This window comes from Xiphophorus maculatus, chromosome 5, assembly GCF_002775205.1.
Source record: "Xiphophorus maculatus strain JP 163 A chromosome 5, X_maculatus-5.0-male, whole genome shotgun sequence".
Lineage (NCBI taxonomy): Eukaryota > Metazoa > Chordata > Actinopteri > Cyprinodontiformes > Poeciliidae > Xiphophorus > Xiphophorus maculatus.
Genome location: NC_036447.1, coordinates 2,683,764 through 2,703,494, shown reverse-complemented (window position 1 = coordinate 2,703,494; position 19,731 = coordinate 2,683,764). Strand labels below are relative to the sequence as shown.

The 19,731-nt window shown below is 38.9% G+C and overlaps 1 protein-coding gene across 4 annotated transcripts in view; it reads left to right on the top strand.

Annotated features, from left to right (window-relative positions):
- bnc2 (basonuclin 2) overlaps positions 1-19,731 on the top strand; it is a 229,097-nt gene that overhangs the window by 158,279 nt on the left and 51,087 nt on the right. For all 4 annotated transcript variants that reach the window (XM_023333338.1, XM_023333337.1, XM_023333339.1 and 1 more), the window contains 2 exons: positions 8,237-8,339; positions 11,845-12,080. In XM_023333338.1, coding sequence (XP_023189106.1) covers positions 8,237-8,339; positions 11,845-12,080 — 339 coding nt within the window. The remainder of the gene's footprint in view (positions 1-8,236; positions 8,340-11,844; positions 12,081-19,731) is intronic.

Sequence of the window (19,731 nt, the reverse complement as noted above, 5' to 3'; positions counted from 1 at the left end):
GTCTTTAATGATCTATAGAATTAATCTTTGAGAATGTGTTCTCACATTATTATGCCATTAGCATCATATTATTTAAAAATGGTATCAAAACAACAGTATTATCTTTTATTGCAATAACCTTTGGGACAATTTATCGTCCAGCAAAGTTAATGTTGAGTATTCGTTACCCAATCGATGTATGACCTTTTTGAGATCTGCACATAAAAATTAACCAAAGTGTGAGAAACTAAAACTAATTAATATTTAACTAATATTAACTAGTAAAAACTACCAAACACTCTCTAAAAACTAATTAAAACTTACTGAACTAGACAAAGAGTCACAATGAAAAATCTCAAAACTATTATAACCCTGACCTGTTGCTGCAGAAATATCAGTTAAACTTCCTGTTCCTTTCTGAAATAAAGGCTTTAAACCAACATAGTTGAAGTGATTATTGTTTATTTGGTGGTTTTGGAAACTCAGCTTGAAGTCAAACAATCGAAGATCAGTCCTGGCATGAGGTATTTGCTCCCTTGTGCTTTTGCGGCGTGCTGCGTCACACTTCAAAGACTTCTACTTTTTTATTCTCCGTGTTTTATTTGTCACCTGGCTCCAATATGGACGCCGTGAAGCCCCGATCCGTCCGTTTTTATGACACGCAAAGCTGCCGCGCCTCTTTTCCTGCACACGTTGGCCGCACATTTCTGGCAGGAAATCGACGGCATTTCGGCAGCTATCTCACGGATGAGATAATATCTTGTGGGTGGAAGAGAGGACAAGATGCTCCCAGTGTTTTACAGTGACCCTAAGCAGAGACAAATTTAAATCTGAAGCCGATGCTGCGCAGCCCGGCTCTCTCTCTCTCTCACGGGGTTTTCATTTAAATCTCGGCTTTGCTTAACTCACCAAACAAGAGATGTGGTCTGTGGCTGTGTGTTGAACATGCTAAAGGTTTCAATTAAGGGAGGAGGAACCAACACACACAGCTGCTGGATGCTGGGTGTGTGTTGGCTTCGGCTGAACCCGACAGAGCAACTGGTGCTTTAGCAGTTTCCTGCGGCATTTAGTTACAGTGTCAGCCTTAAAAAAATGATGTCAGGGCACTAATTCAGTTGTACAGGATATTGGTTTAGGATCAGCGTGGCTTCTATTGTTTCATGAAACTTGTACAGACTCCATCGTTGGGTTGAGATCCAGATCCTGACAAATGTTGTTGGCCTTTCTTACTAGAAGGTTTAGAAGCAATTGTTTTATTTCATCTTGAAAAGAGTTTCACATTAATGAATAATTTTTTATAACAAGTTTATCCATAATTAATATGTTATATATATATATAACAAAAACATATTTTTGTCCATTTCAAAAATACATAATTTGTGTTGAAGGGAATTTAAATGTCATAACTCAGAGAGATGGTGATGCTGTGGGCAGAAAGGATTTTCTGTAGCAGTCAGTCTTGCAACCAATCCGGACATGCCTCTGACTGAAGAATGCTTCTGTATGACAGTCTTATGACTTTTATGCTATGCTAACAGCTCAATATCAGACTACAGAGACGATATTTCACTGTAACATGTCCTAGTTGTGCTGATCAACCTCATTTGCTTTTGCCACTCCAATTTAAGTTTCTGTCTCTCTGGCATTATATCTCCAGAACAACCGTTAGGCACCATCTCCAACTCATCTGGTTGTAATCAGTGGAGTTTTCTAAACTCACATGGGATTTTAGGATGTTTTCACACCTGATTGTCTAGTAGACTCAGTTTGATTGGGGACAGAAATTGCCCCTCCTTGCCTGTAGGGGCGCTGCACCAAGAACCACAATATGAAAACCTCTGAAGAAGACACATGAATGGAGTGGTGTCAGAGTTTAGTGGTTGTAGGATTTCTCTATTATCTTTGGTAAAAGAATACAAACCATTTCTCCCTCTAGTGCTTGTCTCGCTAGCGTTTGTTTTGGTTTTATTTACCCAGAATGCCCTGCGCTGTAGTTCACTTCCTGCTTTTGGAGCAGTCTCTGATCCGCTTGGTGTTCACTAATGCGTTCGAACTGCACCAGAGTTCACTTCAACCGAACCGAGGCGAGGTTTGTAGTCGGACCATAATTCACTCTTTGGTCTCTTTGGTTAGTTTGATTACGCATTCACACCTCCCCAAACGAACCAGACTTTCTAGATAAACTCACTGGAGTTGGATTAAAGCGGTTTGAACAGGACTGTTGGGAATGCAGCCTTAATTGGACCTAAAAATGATCTTCTTATCAACAAAATCTACAGGTGGGTTTGGTGTGAAACAAAGGAAGTGTAAAATCACTCCTTAGCTTCTGTGACGCATGGTGATGGTTTGGGCCTGTTTCTGTTGCAGGCTTCATGAACTTTCATGAAATACCAGGATGTTTTGTCTAAAAATCTGAAAAATTGGTCATCTTTCAACGTCTGGCCAGATCAATGCAGAAATGTTAAATATCTTTACTGGGCTGTGAACAGATTTCTCTACGTCTCTTTGTGGTTTTGTTTAGTTTTGTATTTGTGATGCTGTGATGTGCAGACTGTTTAAAATGACCTTGGACCTCCTTCTGCTGTTCTTCTTTGCTCAACTTCTTCACTCCATCTGTCCTGTTAAGAGTGTTTTAATCGAGAGTTCGATGCTGGCCATCGCTGCTGTCAGTGTTTACACAATGGGGCTGGGACAGCGGCGGTGAGCCAAGCAAAACATCCATGAAACATCAAGCCTCTGGCTAAACAAAACCCTGCAGCGACACACACAGAAAGTTGAGAAAGTTGAGTAAGATAAGCGCAGAAGAAAAAGAAAAAGAAAAAAACATGACACTGGACTACACTGTTGACTGCAGCGGCACCGCAGCAGCTGTGCCTGAGTGTTGACTGTTGTCTGGTACTAATTGCTGCAGCGTTGTGGGAATTTCTTCAGCTTTTGCTGAACATCGTCCTCTTTAGGTCCGAGCCAGAAAGGAAACGCTGGCGAGACGTTTGTACGGTGACTAATGTGGAGTATTTGGCCGAACTTCCTCCCCTCTTTGCCTGCTGTGACAAATATGTACATGTGTAGTGGTGGGATCAGACAGTGTGAGAATATACAGAATCATGATTCAGTTTCTTGTTTTTTCTCTTTTTTCCATTTTATTCTATTAAACACTACTTCCACCACCAAGCACATGAATATCATTCCCATAAAGTTATGATCATATGACATTTGTTATTTCATCGTCCAGTCTTATGTAAAAGACATTTTGAGAGTAGTTAACTACTGGGTTAGTATTTCAGCGCTAGCATGCTAGCTGTCCCGCTAGCTTAGTAGTCACAATGATTTAGTTTGTTTTTTTCTCTCTTTTTCCCCTTTTATTTTTTAATTCCTGGTTGAAAACATCCACCAAGCACACTACCATCATCCCCATAAATTTATGATCATATAATATTTGTTATTTCATAGCAGCTTTATGTAGAAGATGTTTTGAGAGTAGGATAAATGTGTTAGCCTTTTGGCACCAGCTAGTTGCCCCACTAGCTTAACAGCTAACTGCTAATCTGTTAGTGGTGATTTAATACAGCATACATATCATGTAAGCAAGTGAATAAAAAACATTTTTTACAGCAAGTTTCTTGTTTTTCTGCCAACCTTTTTTCCAATGTTTTGTCTTTATAAGCTTTGATGCCATCGCAAAGATTTTTATTATGTTATTCCTGTCTGACAACTTTGACTCAAATTAATCGTAAGAACTAACAAGCAGTCTGTTCCCTCACCCTTTCTGCCATCATTACCCACTCAGTTAAAGGGGGGTTGCTGCTTCTTTATTGCTGTTCTTAATGCTGTTGTCTGCTTAATGGGCCAGATATGAGAGGTGCTGCAAGCCGGCGTAATAAGTCAGTGATTAGAGGGCGCCTTGTCACAGCAGCAGCAGCCCCGCAGACAGTGGCATGCTCTAATTGCCGTATTAGACGCCCCTTAACTATCTCATCAGCTGTCAGAGTTCAGCTTGTAAACAGCGGAGGTGCATTTGATATTTCCATTTGTTTTATTTCCACCGATCCCGTTTAATCCGAAACGCCAGCACTGTGTGACAACGTGATGTTTTACAGAAAACTCCTTAGAGAAGGAAAAAGAAAACGCTCCGAGAGTTTAAAGTGGGGTGAAAGATAAAAAAAAAAAAGAATAAAAAGCATCTGGTAAGCAACATAATTTCAGCTGCAAAACGTTATTGCTTTGGTTAAATAATCCAGCTGTTTATGGTCTATTGATATAAATATTGCCCACCGTGGTTTCTCATACATGAAAAGAAAGTCCCCACATTGCAAACGCTCTGCACAGCCTGTCTCCACCAGGGCGAGCAGCTGGTTTTCCCAAGGGGCCATTTAAGCAGCTATGGCTGTTGTTGAAAGCCAAACCATTGACTGAACACAGTTTTTATTTCATAATATGATTTGTCTTCATCTTTTTGTGGCAGGATTATATCACTAATGTACTGACGTAAATAATAGCATTCTTTTTAACGTTGACTTGTGTTAATAACTACTTAAATCTGTGTTTGGTTAAAAACCTTTCGTTATGTGTCAGTATTTCTTTTAATTATGAGCTGAAAATCTCTCTGGCTACGTTCACCCAGCAGGTCTCGGTGTAATGGACGCTGCTCTCTGTGGATCGATTTTAAAGTTATTCAATAATGGAAGCCGACAGTATCTTCACAAGATCATAACAAGTGAAGGAAGCCAAGTAAAAACAAAGCGAGCTTATTTACGTCCAGATTTATGACGTCTGGCTTCTTCTGGTGCAGAATTATGACTCACGTCAATGAGGTAAAAGTCGGATACTGAGTTAGGTTTTGAACCAAAAAAGGAGTTAAAGTAACTGAACAGCAATAACGCAACTCACTGATGTTAATTATATTAGTCATAATAATTTAATTTTCTGAAGTCTGACCAGGTTGTTGAATCGTTCAAAATGGCGGTCTGTGAAGTTTCAGACTCAATTAACCCAACAAAGTGGGACGAAATGTTTGACCTAAAGTTTAGTTAAGATATTCAGCTTCTGTCCCAACAATAGAAACTTAGGATTTGAACCCAATATATTTAACATTGTGTAAAATGTCACCTTTGTGAAAAATTGTTTGGTCAAAGTGTAGCTAGCGCTAGCTTGCTTAGCAGGTAAAAGCTAATGCTATCTTGAGCAAACAAACCTCCTTTCTTGTGTACAAAACTCTAATTTTACAGTGTAATTTTGCTAATTGATGCAATCATTTCATCTCATCGAAGTAGTTTAATAAATTATTTTTATTTAGTCAAGGCATATATGCTAAATATTTTACTGAACGATTTAGCCTAAACAAGTACATTTGAAGTAGCTTCAACCGTTCAACTGCTTTTACACATCAATAAACATATTTTCATTGATGTCTTTTATCTTTTAATTGTCAACCACATTTTTACAATTTTTCAAAAGAAGTCTCTTTTCTATATTAACAAAAAAACAGCCAACAGCCTTCACTGTCTGCAAAAACTGCAGAATTTGAATTAATTTGAGTCACAATAACATTTAATTTCCCTTTGGGAACTATAAATATTGTTTTAATTTGAATTTTTTATGTGGTTACAATTACCCAAGTTCTCTGCTAAACAGCGTAAACTAAAGGGATAATCCGGCAATTTTTACAGTAGTATCAGTGACAATTTACATTAGGAAAGGGAAATTGGTGAATTTGAGGTTTTTTTTATCAATATAGTTTATAACAAAATAAAAAAGAGCTTAACTGCTAGATAAAATAAATCTAGGTAATTTCTGTTGGCCTTTTATGTTCTGGCCGTGTGATCTGTAGGTCTGCTCCACCTACAGTCTGCTGAGGGAAGCAACCGTCAGCCCGTTAAGAGCGCTCACGTCTGGATTTCAGTCGCCGACTTTCTGTAAACCTGACACATAATCCTCCCTCGCACCTGGAGAGCTTAAAAAAATGGTGTAAATTCAAATCACCTCCGCCTCGAGTGTCATCCGGTGTCAAACTGCGAGGCGACGCGGCTGGAAGTGGTGTAATTTTGTGTTTAATCTCGGATTAGCCCATGTTCGCTTTGACACCTGCAGGAACTAATCTGGTTTGTAACACCTCAAGGCACGCAGGAGGGGATTCTGATAGATTTTACGCTCCCTTAGTAGATTAGAGGTTTTATATGTTGCAGGGAGAGGTGCTAATCCACAGACTTTCTGTTGAGCACCTGAACGTGCCCTTGAGTTTGTGCACATGCAGCGAGGAGCAGAAATATTCATTGCTTCTCATTGATCGATCGGCGCTCTGATCTGTGCTGATTGGCTCTGTGTGATTGTGAAATAAAGGCCACAAACCTGCGACCTTTTGTCACTAAACTGCCACACCAAACGGCGAGAAAAGCTTTGATAGCGCAGACAATGCAGGCTGTAAATTCATAAAATTTCAGCAGCTGATAGGCGAGGTTTCAGTTTGAGAGCCAGCAGACGTTTTGCCACAGCTTCTTTATTTCTGACCGATGTCCGAACTACTGGATGGTTTAGATTTGCCTGTCAAAATAAACAGACACATACTAATTTCCTTTCATATTAAAATAAAAAATATATATAAACTCTAATCTTTAAAAACTGCAGAGAGGTAAGAGTTTTCAAAGTTCTGGTTTTGTTCAGTACATGTTCTCCTTCAGCTGCAGAATTCCTGCAAATTTTATCAGTTCATCTCGATAAGATAAAGAAAATACATGTAATAAACGAGGAGCTGATATCAGTATTAATGTTTCTACTTTTGCTCCTTGTTGTCATGAAACTTACAGCTTGCAGCTGCTGCACTGATTTGGATGAGGGAGCTGTGTTTGCTTTGTGACTGCAAGCATCTGCTTTGTTTTTTAATTAATTTAAGGAAAATTTAGATTTTTTTAAGTGGACTCCTGTAAAATATGTTTAAAGATTTGTTTATGTGGAGTAGCCGACGGCCGACATGGTGTATGTGTTGTACTGAGATGCCCCCGTCGTGTCTGGACACTTAACCTTTCAGTACTAAAAGCTTTCCAAGGTCAGATGAAGTGCAGCTCCGGTGTTGAGTAATGTAGCCTCAGTCGCAGCCAGCCACGGCTCCGTGTGTTTTCAGCAAAAAAGTGTGTTTGAGATTTTTATTTCATTTTTATTCATCTCTGCTTTGAGGAAACTGTTATGTTTTGAGGTTTTAGTCTTTTGAACAACCATAATAACCAGTTTTTATATACATTCAACTTATAACTGACAAAATGTTTATTGTGATATAAAAAAGACAGCTATGTTTAATTTAATATCTGAGAAGGGGAAGCTTTCATTTGGCACTTTGAACCCAAAACTATCATATATCTGCGTTTTGTTTCAGTAGCATTAGAAAATATTGAACCATAAGTTAATAAGTCTCCACCTTCCTATTGGTTCAATGGTTGAGCAAGAATAAATTGATCTCTAGCTAATCTCAAAACACTCTGCAGTTAGTCCAATATTTCCACAATGACTCTTAATCTTGAGCAACATTATGCGAACGCTCTGTCTGCCCAAATGAAGATTTACTCACATTGAGATTCCTTAAATACAGAACAGTTTAAGGTCATTAAAAAAACTTTGTGCAAAAGTTAAAAGTCTTCTTGACACAGCTGATCACTGTGAACTCCACACTCTTGATCCCAGTAGACATGCTCTATTCAAGAAACTCACACATGTACTTTGAAAAAAATAAAAAAGAGAAAATAGTGAAAATATTTGAAGATTTGGGACTTTAAATATTTTTCTTATTTTCTGTAACAATAATTCATAGTATTAACATGGTTAGCAATGCTAACCATAAACATTAGACTCAATCTTTATTCCATGAAGAGTTTATAGATCCGTATCTTCTCTGTGGTTTTTTTTTTGGAGGCTTCCATCATTTCCAAATCAGCTTCACTTTTGCATCCACTGACAACGAGAATAAAAAAAAAGCTCTTATTTTACATTCAGACACCTTTTCATTTCAGACCCCTCATTGGTAAAGAAAACGTCTTCTTCCATCAGTTACAACTTCTACTCTGAGGAGTGTTGCCAACATAATCTGTTAATGCTGAAATGGTGCATCACTGACTGGAAAAGAGCCGTTTTTTGTGTTGCTTTGTGTTCATTGGAGCTGAAAATCAGCTCCTTCCTGTCGTCTTTTATTTTGTTTTGTGACTAAACTCCGCTTTGTTTCTTCTTTCATTTTGTTTTGTGACTAAACTCCGCTTTGTTTCTCGTGTTTCTGCAGGCCATTCGGTGCACACTGGTGAACTGCACATGTGAGTGTTTCCAGCCTGGAAAGATTCACCTGCGGACATGTGACCAGTGCAAGCACGGCTGGGTAGCTCATGGTAAGACAATGTCCAAGCTGTGCTGTATATATAAATATTAGTGCGCCATCAAGGTCCTGACCTCATATCTATACATATGAGGAAAATATGTTGGAAAATTATCACAGATGCCAAAAGCATGAATTCTGCTCTGCAGCGAGTATTTTGAGCTGTTCTTGTGTCATAATAATAAACTTGGTAGAAACGTAGAACGTTTCCACCTTTGTTTCCCCGTTCTGTTTTCGTTTTCTTTAATTATTGTTTTTGTGTCTCTGCAAAAAAAACAACAAAAACACATTTTACAGGGGAGAAAGTAATGTTAGAGACCACACCTTATCCGTTTTATTACACAGGTAAAAAAGAAGAAAAAGGGAGAAGAGAGAAAGAAAGTACAAAGCGAAGAAGGAAGGAGGGGGAGATTAAAAGAAAACACCTGTTTGGCTCTCGTCCGCACAAGAACAGGCTGCGAGGCCTTCAGCGGATCGCACAGGACCCCATTGACTATTTTTTAATCTCTCCCTCTGAACTGAGCTGTCAGGCACACATCTCTCCGCTCTCCCCCGCTTTTCATTTCATGTCGGCATTGGCAGGGACTCTGACAAGTAGTTCTTCATATTTTATTATGTTCGTGTCTGGCTGCGCTGCCGTTGTCAGGCGAAGCCTTCGTCCCAGGATCAGAGAGGGAGAGAGAGAGACGCAACCAGGTGTCACCCAGACAGGCAGGAGGGAGGGAGGGGGAAGGATGAAGTAAAGGAAGAAAGGAAGAACTGAGACAAAGAGGACGAGTCGAACAGGTGTCGCCCAGACAGCCAGAGAGTGGAAAGAGGTGACTGAGGTTGCACAGTAGAGCTAATAACAAATCTGCTGGACCTAAAGCAACATGTGAGCCCACCTGCCCTGCAGCTGGAGTTCGGTCTGCTTTTTTACATCAGAGTCGGGTCGTAAATCACTGTTCTTTACATGTGTTTGGGTCAAAAATAGTTTAGAATGCTTTACCTAAACTGTCAGGGTGTCAGTGCAGTAAAGGTTGAAAAATATTTTTAAAATTTTTCATTTTTATTTACGCCTCTCTACTAGCAAGTCAGCTAATTAAGTAAAATTATTTAAATGTGGAAGATGGTGTTCTGATCAGATGAGAACACGCAAAACTTTATTTTACCTTGAGTAGCACAGACACTTAGCGATGTAGCATCATGCTGTGCAAGTTATCAGTTCTAACTCCAGACAAACCTTGAAGAAAACCTCCTACAGGCCGCAGAAGACTTGGGCGTGGCGCTACGTTGAATTAAATGGACAGAATAGCAGATACTGGCCAGCAGTGGTGGGCAAATTTCTACTAATGCGCTAATAGCAGTGCTAATTTCTCTATTAGCACTTTTGCTAACTTTGAAAACCTGTACCACACTTAGCTTATATTTGACTCGGCTTTTTCATAAACTTTCACTTGAATAACATTCGACATCTGTGTTTAAGTTTTAGGCTGCGTTCACACTGCAGGCTGAAGTGACGCAATTCTGATTTTTTTTACGTAATGCGACCTGTATCTGATCTTTTCATGGCAGTCTGAGCAGAACAAGTCGGATTCTTTTTGAATGCGACCCAGGCCACTTGCATATCCGATACGTATTTATTCAAATGCGACCTAACGTTCAGGTCACGTTCATCCGGACTGAACGTCACTGGTGCTGGACAAACCTCACTATTCTGCGCCCTGATACACGCAAACATGACGCGTAACAACAACCACGACGGATTATAATGAGGATTAAGTTGTTAATAAGCTGCTCCGGTCGGACAACAACTTCAGATATGTAAACTATGCTCCACCGTTAGCCTCCATGTTTACTTCCGCAAACACTGAGCACTTCTTCTCTTTATGGCGGTTGGCAGAACAGTGACAACGCTGACGTTATTGCGCCCTCTACTGCGCATGCGGGACACTTTCAGGCCGTTCAGACACATACAGGTCGCAGAGTAAACGGCCCGGCAAAAAAAATCTGATTTGATAAAATGTTGTAATTGGCTCATTTCAGTCTGCAGGGTGAACGCAGCCTTAGTTACTGACTGTTAAGAATTCTTTAAATAGTTATACTTTTATATTCATGTTCTTATTTTGATGTGGGTGAATGCAGCAGTTCTGTTTCCTCACATTTTCTGTTTTTTTAAAGAAACTTTATTGAGCAAATAGCAAGAAGACAAAAAACAATCAAATGAGGCATATAGAAGAATATAACACATGAACAAACAATCAGGGTGTAAATTAAACAAATACATGTAAAAATTTAAATTTATGAATTGTTTTGCCTCCTCTCTGCCGGTGATACAGTGCAGTAAATGACATTTATTCTGTACCCAGAATGCTTTGCAGTAAAAGTACAGTCTGTCAAAAAACAACAAAACTGCTAGTTTAGTGATTCCTTCTGATCAAAGGCCTAATGGAGTCAATTTGGACAAATCAGCAACAGAGTTATCAAAACTCAACTATAAAACTGAAACCATGATTGAAAGGTTTGTTCCTCATGAACCACAATGGTGTTTAGTAGAAAGTTTGACCCTGTTGCAGGTGATGTACTGTGCTGCGATTAGCCTACACGTTGCACCATGGAGCATATCAACACGGTTGAATTTAGTGCTTTTCTGTCATAGTGTAGCACTTCAGATTAGCTTCTAAATGCTGTCTAAGTATAGTGCTTGGCATTTCTTTTTGTCTTATATTAGAGGTTCACTACTAGCTTTTGCTAAATGTTGTCTTTGTGTAGTGATTTAGCATTAGCTAATGCACAAATCAGTCCAATTTCGCACAACTGCACTGTGGCACACTTGCTGTACATATATTTACATATACATTCTGTTCTGCAATTTGAATCTTTGCAAGGACTGCTCTAAGCTGCTTTTTATATTGACAGCATGTTATATTTTATTTTTATTTTATCTTGTCTACAATTGCTTCTCAGTGGTGGTTGTTGTGTGTCTTGTCTCTATGCTGCTGTAACTGCGAAATAATTTCCCTGCTGGGATGAATAAAGTAATTCTATTCTATTATATTTTATTCTGCTAAATAATGCCTTGGAAAAGAGCTTTAACATTAGCTCCTACCAAACACTGTCTTTGTATAGCACTTTAGTGTTAGCTTCCACTAAATACTCTGTTGTTATAGCCCCTTACCATTAGCTTATGCTAAATTACTTTTTTTTAGCGCTTTAGCATTAGCTTCTAGTAAATACCATCTTTGTATATCGCTTTAGCATTAGCTTTTTGCGCTTTAGCCTTCTGCTAAATATTACCTTGGTAGTGCTTTATCATTAGCTTCCAATTAATACCGTCTTGGCATAGCATTTAGCAATAGTTTCTGCTAAATACTGCCTTGGTATAACATTTTAACGATAGCTTAGCTAATTTTTTAGTTAGCGATGCCCACCACTGCTAACCCGGTGGACTAGAAAGAGGAGAGAACTCTAACCGAGCGCCTCTTAGCATTTGCTGTTCATCGTCTTCTCCTCATCTTTTTGCCTGCTCCTCTTTGCAGCCCTGGACAAGCTCAGCACCCAGCACCTGTACCACCCGACCCAGGTGGAGATCGTCCAGTCCAACGTGGTGTTTGACATCAGCAGCCTGATGCTGTACGGCACCCAGGCGGTTCCGGTCAGGCTCAAGATCCTGCTGGACCGCCTGTTCTCCGTGCTCAAGCAGGAGGAGGTTCTGCACATCCTGCACGGCCTGGGCTGGACCCTCAGAGACTACGTCAGGGGCTACATACTGCAGGTCAGTGGCCGCCACACACCGCTATCAAGGCGTACTTACTCTCTCGCCGCTCCAAAATGGAGCCCTTGCTGACAATTTTCAGCCATTTCTGAAAGTGGAGAATAAGTCCACACCAGTGATCACTATCACCTTCACTTTTTCACTAAACACAGCCCACAAATTTCCCCGACCGGCGCGGCTTTTCTGAGAGGAATCGATCGAAAGCGTGGCAGTGACAATCTAGGCCACTTCAGCCCCATTTTCCTGACGTTTTCCCGCTGTTACTCCCGCCTCGGTTCGCCCCCCGTTTTCCTGCCCCACAAACACTGCAGTGTGCCCCTCAGCCTGAAAAAAGGGAAAGGAGAGGAAAAAAAAAACAAAGTGGAGAAAAATGTCACGCCAGCAAACTATAAAACCACTGTAGTGTGTTTCCTCTCCCCATCCATCCAACCATCCCTCCTTCCACTCGTCCCTCCCAGATAATTGCAGACAGGCACGTTTCTCAATCAACGGTGCGGAGGTTTTGGTGTTGAAACCCAAACCAAAGTGTTCCTGAATGAATTAGTTAACAGTGACTGAACATGTGCATGTGGTTAGCCCTATGTGTGTAAATCTGAGTGTGAGTAAGTGTGCTTATCTCAATGCATGTAAGGTTTAGGCTTCCAAGAAAGTAAGTGGAACAGTATGGTGAGCGCAGGCTGGGCTGGAGGTGGAAACTGCTTCACAACTCATTCCTTTACATCAATATAATATAATATAATATAATATAATATAATATAATATAATATAATATAATATAATATAATGTTTAAATCTGGTGTCTTTCCGCATAAAGTTGGAAGGTTTTTAACTATAAATAATCATTTACACAATTTAAAGACAAAATCAGTTGGCAATACCAACAATTAAAAAATCTAAATAAGCTTTTAATTATGTCATAAAGACTAATATTTTATCAGTAATAATTAAAAACATTAATTCAGTCTTCATATTTGACTTAATCAAGGCTGTGCTATTAATTTGTAAACATTTATTTACGTTAATATTCAGGTAAATTAGATTGTATGATTAATGTTTTTATGTTATTTGTTGTTTTATATAAATGAGACAATTAGTCTAATTTACAAAAAAAGTAAAATATAAATCAATAAAAAGAAGTACTAGTTCAACTGGCAGATTATTTTCACGTATAATTAGCACTTTTTCTTATATTTTAAGGAATTATTGACTTAAAACAAGCTCCTATTTCATGCTGATCAGTTGGTTGTAAGTTAGTTTTGTCTGAATCGAAGTGAAATTAAATATTTGCACTAGAAATGACCAAAGTTACTTGTTAGGATTTTGAGTTTTTGCAGTGATTGTACTCTTACCACTTGTTGTTCACATTTACAGCTTAAACCACAGCCAGCTGATTCTGTGAATCCTTTATAAATGCATTATAACAGCAACTTGTAGTGTTTTCCCAGAGCAGCTCCATTTTCCATCCGGGTTTAAGCTACTGGGCGAGCTGTGTTTTTATCAGCTGGATCTAATAGTCAGCTGGTGGGAGCAGAGTTGCTCAGCCTCGTGTCACGCCACTGCCTAAATCCTCCCGATCTGCTCAGACGGGCTTCAAAGGCGCCGCGGCCGCAGACGAGCAGCCAGTCACTTCAGGACAGTAAGCGCTCGCTGCTTGGCCCGATTAGCCTGGGAGTAGCCATGAAATTCAATCATCTTCCCCGAGCCTCAGGGCCTCGCTTTATGACAGGGTGTGTTCCTCACCGCTGCGCTAAATGAGAGATAAAATGAGGAGAACGGCTTTGGAGATGATAAGTTTTGCTTTTAATAATGATGTCAGGGGACGATGTTTGGTGATGACTTGGTAAATCACTGCAGGCATCCTGGTTTTTTACAGCGATTCAGGATATGAGATGGTAAACTCACTTTTTTCACTTCCGATGTCGATACTGGTATCGATATCTGAGATTTAGTATCAGCCAATACCAATCTGGTACAGAAAAACGATGCTGAATTGGCTTAAAGCGTTTATTTTATTTTAAATAAACACAAAATCATTATTCAAATTATTTTTAAAAATGAGCCAACAGAAAAATCTGACATGTAAAGTGTTTCATAACTGTTTACAACTTAAAAGAAAACTTTTTAAATCCAGTAATTTCTATGTACTGCAAAAACACAAAATCTTACAAAGTATTTTTGGTTTAGTTTCTACTCCAAATACCTCAGTACACTTGAAATAAGAGAAAACTAACTTAGAGTAACTATTCATGAAGAATGGGTTTGTTTAAGTTAATAATTCCTTGATATTGATAAAAAAGTGGCAGATTATTTCACAAATAAGGGAAAATGTCGTGTTATAATGAAGCAAACTATCAGCTGAACTTGAAATTTTTCATCAATAATAAGAAATTATTCACTTAAAACAAACTTGTATAGTTTAATAAAAAGTTACTTGTAAGTTAGTTTCCTCTTATTTGATGTGAACTTAGAAACTAGACCAAAATTACTTTTGTGTTTTTGCAGTGCAGACATAAATGTACTCAATTGCTAATTTATTTGATGATTCTGCAGCTCACATAATAAACAAACAGCTTCATAAGCTGGTTAAATATGTAAAAACAACTTTAATTTCTTCAGTCAGTTCAATTAGGAGTAGAACAGCGAATGTTAAATAAATAATAAAGAAACTGAAACATTAAATTGGCTAATTTGGCCAAACATGTAAAAAGAAACTGAGACAAACCTTATTTCAAATGGCTCAGAAAGAATAATTAGGAATGCTAAACATATTGTAAAATAAATAATGGACTACAAAGCGTAGAAATAGACTGAATAGATACAGATATTAATATCGACTCTTTTTTCAATATTTTTATTGAAAAAATAAAATATTTTTATTTTATTTCCTCTTCATGTCGTTTCTGCTTCGGCTGAACTAAATGCGTTTCTCAGACCTGTGAGGTGATGTGTTTAACTGTGCGGTGGAAGGGAATAAAAAATAAAATAAAAAAGCTCCCGAGGTCGGGATTACGCTGCTGCATCTGGATTGATCTGTGAGTGAGTCGCACACCTACGCTGCTGACGTACGGCCGCTACCTGGAGCCGTCGCTCGTTTGCTGCTTACTCACATCCGTCCTGCGTCAGCTTCTTTCAGCTCAGTCATCGCAGCTCGGCTGGTCAACCGAGGTCAGATCCTCCTGCAGAACATCCTGCCATTCACAAAATAAAACTACACATGAAGACGGGGTTCTGTGAGGAGGTTATGAGCAGTTAGTATCTTACCTGTAATTCTCTGTTCAGATAATCTGGAACAAGTTTGGGCTAAAAAAAATCTGATTTCAAATTCAAATGTTACTCCTGGTGGTAGTTGATTAAAATTTTAATGGATTTAGACTGCAAAAACAAAGTATTTTTAATCTAGATTCTACTGCAAATATCTTAGTTTTGTCTTATTTGAAGTGTACACACTTAAAAGTAACTATTTTGCAACATATATGCGCTTGTTTTAAGTCAATAATTCCTTAATATTGATGAAAATAAATTATAGTTCCTCTGGCAGATTATTTCACTTATAATATGAGAAAAACATTTTGTTGTAAGTGAAAATAATCTGCCAGTGGAACAAGCACTTTTTAATCAATATTAAGGACTTATTGGCTTAAAACAAACCCCTCTTTCTTGCAGAAAAGTTACTTAAAAGTTAGTTTTATTTCATTTCAAGTGTTCCAAGATATTTACACTAGAAACTAGGTCAGTAATACTTGTTAAAATTTTCAGTTTTTGCAGTGTAATTGCAGGTTCTTTAATGCAACATTTTCAATGCAAAAATCATTTTTTCTTCTAAATTTCTGAATAAATCTACATTTGAGCTCAACAACTGAGAGATTTATTGTTTTTAGTATTTCAGCTTCTTCAACCATCAGATTGGTGCAAAGTTTCAGGAAGTTTCATTCCTGGAGCTTCTTCAGAAATATGAACTGCTAATGCTGACATTAGCTTTAGCATGTGTGCTGCTGCTACATGTTTAGCATTTGGATGCTAATTTAGCTTGAATAGCTTTGCTGGTAAGCTAACTGCTTTTAGCACAACTTGACCACAACAACAGTCTATTCCAGCTTTCAGCCAGATCGGTTTTGAAGCAGAAACTAAGGCTCAGTGAGCCGAGACAAGTGGCTTCATCACCATAACTGTTAGCGGGTGCTGCTTGTGCGTCAGATTTATGGGTGTACCAGAAACACGTGAATGCAAAAGTTCTGCTTGGGACAATGTAATAAAAAAAAAAATCCAAATTAACACATTAAAGTCCCAGCGCTAATATTAAAACAACAGAACAGCTCATGAAAATTTTATTTCATAAAAACGTTACACTGCTGTCAATTTGGCAACAAACTGAACTAAACTGTGGGAAAAAAATAAGCTAATACTCTGGCTCTAGTAGCACCAATCATGGTTTCTTTTATTTCAAAAGCATATTTAAGTTCCACAATGAAATGCACCCATAATTTCATTATTTATTGATTTATTTATTTTACAACAGAAAATACTAATGGCATTAGTTCCACTGGCAGATTATGTCACTTATAACAACACTGCAAAAAGACAAAATCTTACTAAGTATTTATATCTAGTTTCTAGTGCAAATATCTTATGAAAGAAGTGCAAACTAACCTAAAAGTAACTTTTCAGCAAGAAACAAGAGCTTTAAGTCAATGCTTCTTGAATATTAATGAAAAGTTACCAGTTCCACTGGCAGATTATTTAACATATAATATGACACTTTTTCCATGTTTAAAGTGAAATAATCAGCCTGCTAACTACTAATTTTTATCAATATTAAGAAACTATTCACTTAAAACAGGATCTTATATCCTGCTGCCAAGTTACTTGTAAGTTAGTTTGATCTTATTTCAGGATATTCACTGTAGAAACTAGACAAAAAAACTTGGTAAGATGTTGTGTTTTTGCAGTGTACTGTTCGTTTTTACCTTAAAACTTCTCTATTTTTGTTATATTCTGCTGGTTAGATCAAGATAATCCTTCTCTCCTTTCACTCTGGTTGCAACCCCTCGCCCTTCATCTTCTCCTCCTCTTCGTCTTGCTGGTTGTTTCCAGAAAGCCCCTCGGCCAACGTGCACCAGATGCCCGACTCCTGAGCCTGTCACCGCTCACTCCTCTGCTGCGCGCCGACAGATGGAATAGCAATCAGTGCGAGTCTCTCTGTCTCAGCTACTGTCTCCCACACTCCTCACCAGCTATTTTGTCTTCCTCTCTCTTATCCCTCGCAGAGCGGAATAATAAGAGCGCGAGCGGAGAGCCAACATGTGGGCCGGGGCCCAGGCTTTCCTGAGCGACATTCTCAGTAATGTTCTGTCCTTGTAGAACATTGGGCTGCCTCTCCTTTTATGAGATGCGGTTTTTCTGACTCCACGCGGCTTCCAGGAGGCCCAGATGGAACCGCTAACGGCCCCCACCGCCGCCACACACACACACACACCCGCATGAACACCCCGTACACACACAAACGGACCTAAGCCCTAATTGCACACACACTCGCAGGAATGCTTATCCAAGGCAGCCGCGAAATCACACTCATCTATTCGACGCTTCGCAGACGGGGGCTTTGTTTGAGATCTGCTTTAGGTTAATGACACTCAAGTTCCCTGATTTATCTGCTTTTCTCTGCTGTGTTGTTTCTGCAGGCACACTGCAAAAACACAAAATCCTACCAAATGATTTTGGTCTAGCTTCTATTTCAAATATCTTATTACACTTGAAATGAAACAAAACTGACCTATAAGTAACTTTTCAGCAACATACAGCAGCTTGTTCTAGTTCTACTGGCAGATTTTTCACTAATGGGAAAAATTTCTTGTTACATACAACAACAACAACAACAACAAAAATTGCCAGTGGATCTGATACTTTTTTTACACTGAAAAAACCGAAAACCTTACCAAGTATTCTAGGTCTAGTTTCTAGTGCAGTTTTCAGGTATATATAGCAATTTAGTTTGTCTATATTTTCTTATATTGATGAAAATAATCACTCCCAGATTATTTCCCTTATTACAAAACATTTTTCCTGTGAAATAATCTTCCAGTTGAATTAGAACTTTTTCATCAATATTTATGAATTGTTTACTTACAAACAAGATCCTGAAAAGACACATATAAGTTGGTTTTGTTTTTGTTTTTTCAAGTGTATTAAGGTATTTACACCAGAAACTAGACCAAAAATACTTGGCATGATTTTGTGTTTTTGCAGTGTATAAGTTATTTCTTCATTAACTGGATTTTAAAAGTTTTCTTTTAAGTTATGAACAATTACGAAACACTTTATATATTAGATAAGTGAAATAATCTGCCACTTTTTCACCACTACTAAGGAATTACTGACTTCAAACAAGCAAATCTTTCTTGCTGGAAACGTAGTGTGTGCTAAGATACTATATGTTCAGTAGAAACTAGATCTTACCTGGCAGGATTTTGTTTTTGCAGTGCAGATGTACAGAGGAAAGGGGTGGTGCTGCAGGAGGGTCTGCAACCCTTTTCCCACTTTCCCCCCCCTAAATTTGAACTGTAATGTTGTACATGTGTACTTACACATGTGGAATATTGGGTGTAATTAGGTGGATTAGGGTACAAGAGTGTTTGTGTAGGACAGGAAACCATTTCCACTTGCAGGTGGGCTTCTGTCAAGGTAAACTTAGCATCTCTGTTGTGGTTTAGATGGGTATTTATTGAGCCAGAGCCACATTTCTGTGAATTTCTGTCATCTTTTTTTTCACCCCGTAAACTCCCCACATTTCTCGTCTCACACTTTGTCAGCCGTGAAGGTCGCCGTATCTCTTGATCCGCCCGCCTGAGAAACTTCCATTTTAGGCAGTCCGTTTCTGTGCAGCAGCGTTCTTTTGGACAGAATCCCTCCGTCTCCTCCGTACGGCACAGTTGTAACCCCGCCGTCCTCCCGTCCTCCCCGTCCGCCCTCCATCACCTTCCCGCTCTCAGAACCTGTTTTCTGTTATCACGACTTAATGCCTCACCCTGGGAGATGGACGGGCGGAGGCGGGTGGGGGGTGAAGCCATTCTGCTACGGTGGAAATTCTTACGTTCATATGGTTATGATTTGGTGGGGAGGTCAGCCTCGATTTTTGCTGGAAGGCTTACGGTTGGCTGTGCGCTGGCCGTGCTGGGCTCCAAACACTTCAAAGACAGCCGGCGTACTTAATCAAGGTGAATCTCAGCCCCACCTCCCCCACTTCATGTGCGCGCACACACACACACACACACACACACACACACACACCCCACGCACACACACACACTCTCTAACACACACCACTGTCCTCCCTACTGATTTTTTCTCTTCTTTTTCTCAACTCCTCATTTTTTACTAAGAAGGAGGTGAACCGATGGGATTTACAAAAAGGGGAAAAGTCATAAATTAATCCTGATCATTTGAGATAATTAAAGCTACTGATGCACCAATAATTCAACGATTTCATTTTCCTTGAGGCCTGCCCTCATGATTTGTTTTTGAGCATCCAAAATAGCTCAAAATAATCAATATTTCAATTAAGGCTGAAACGATTAATCGTGATTAATCACTGATTAATTGTGATTAAATGCATTAATTATGATTAATTGGATCAATCTTTATTAGTTGTATTGAA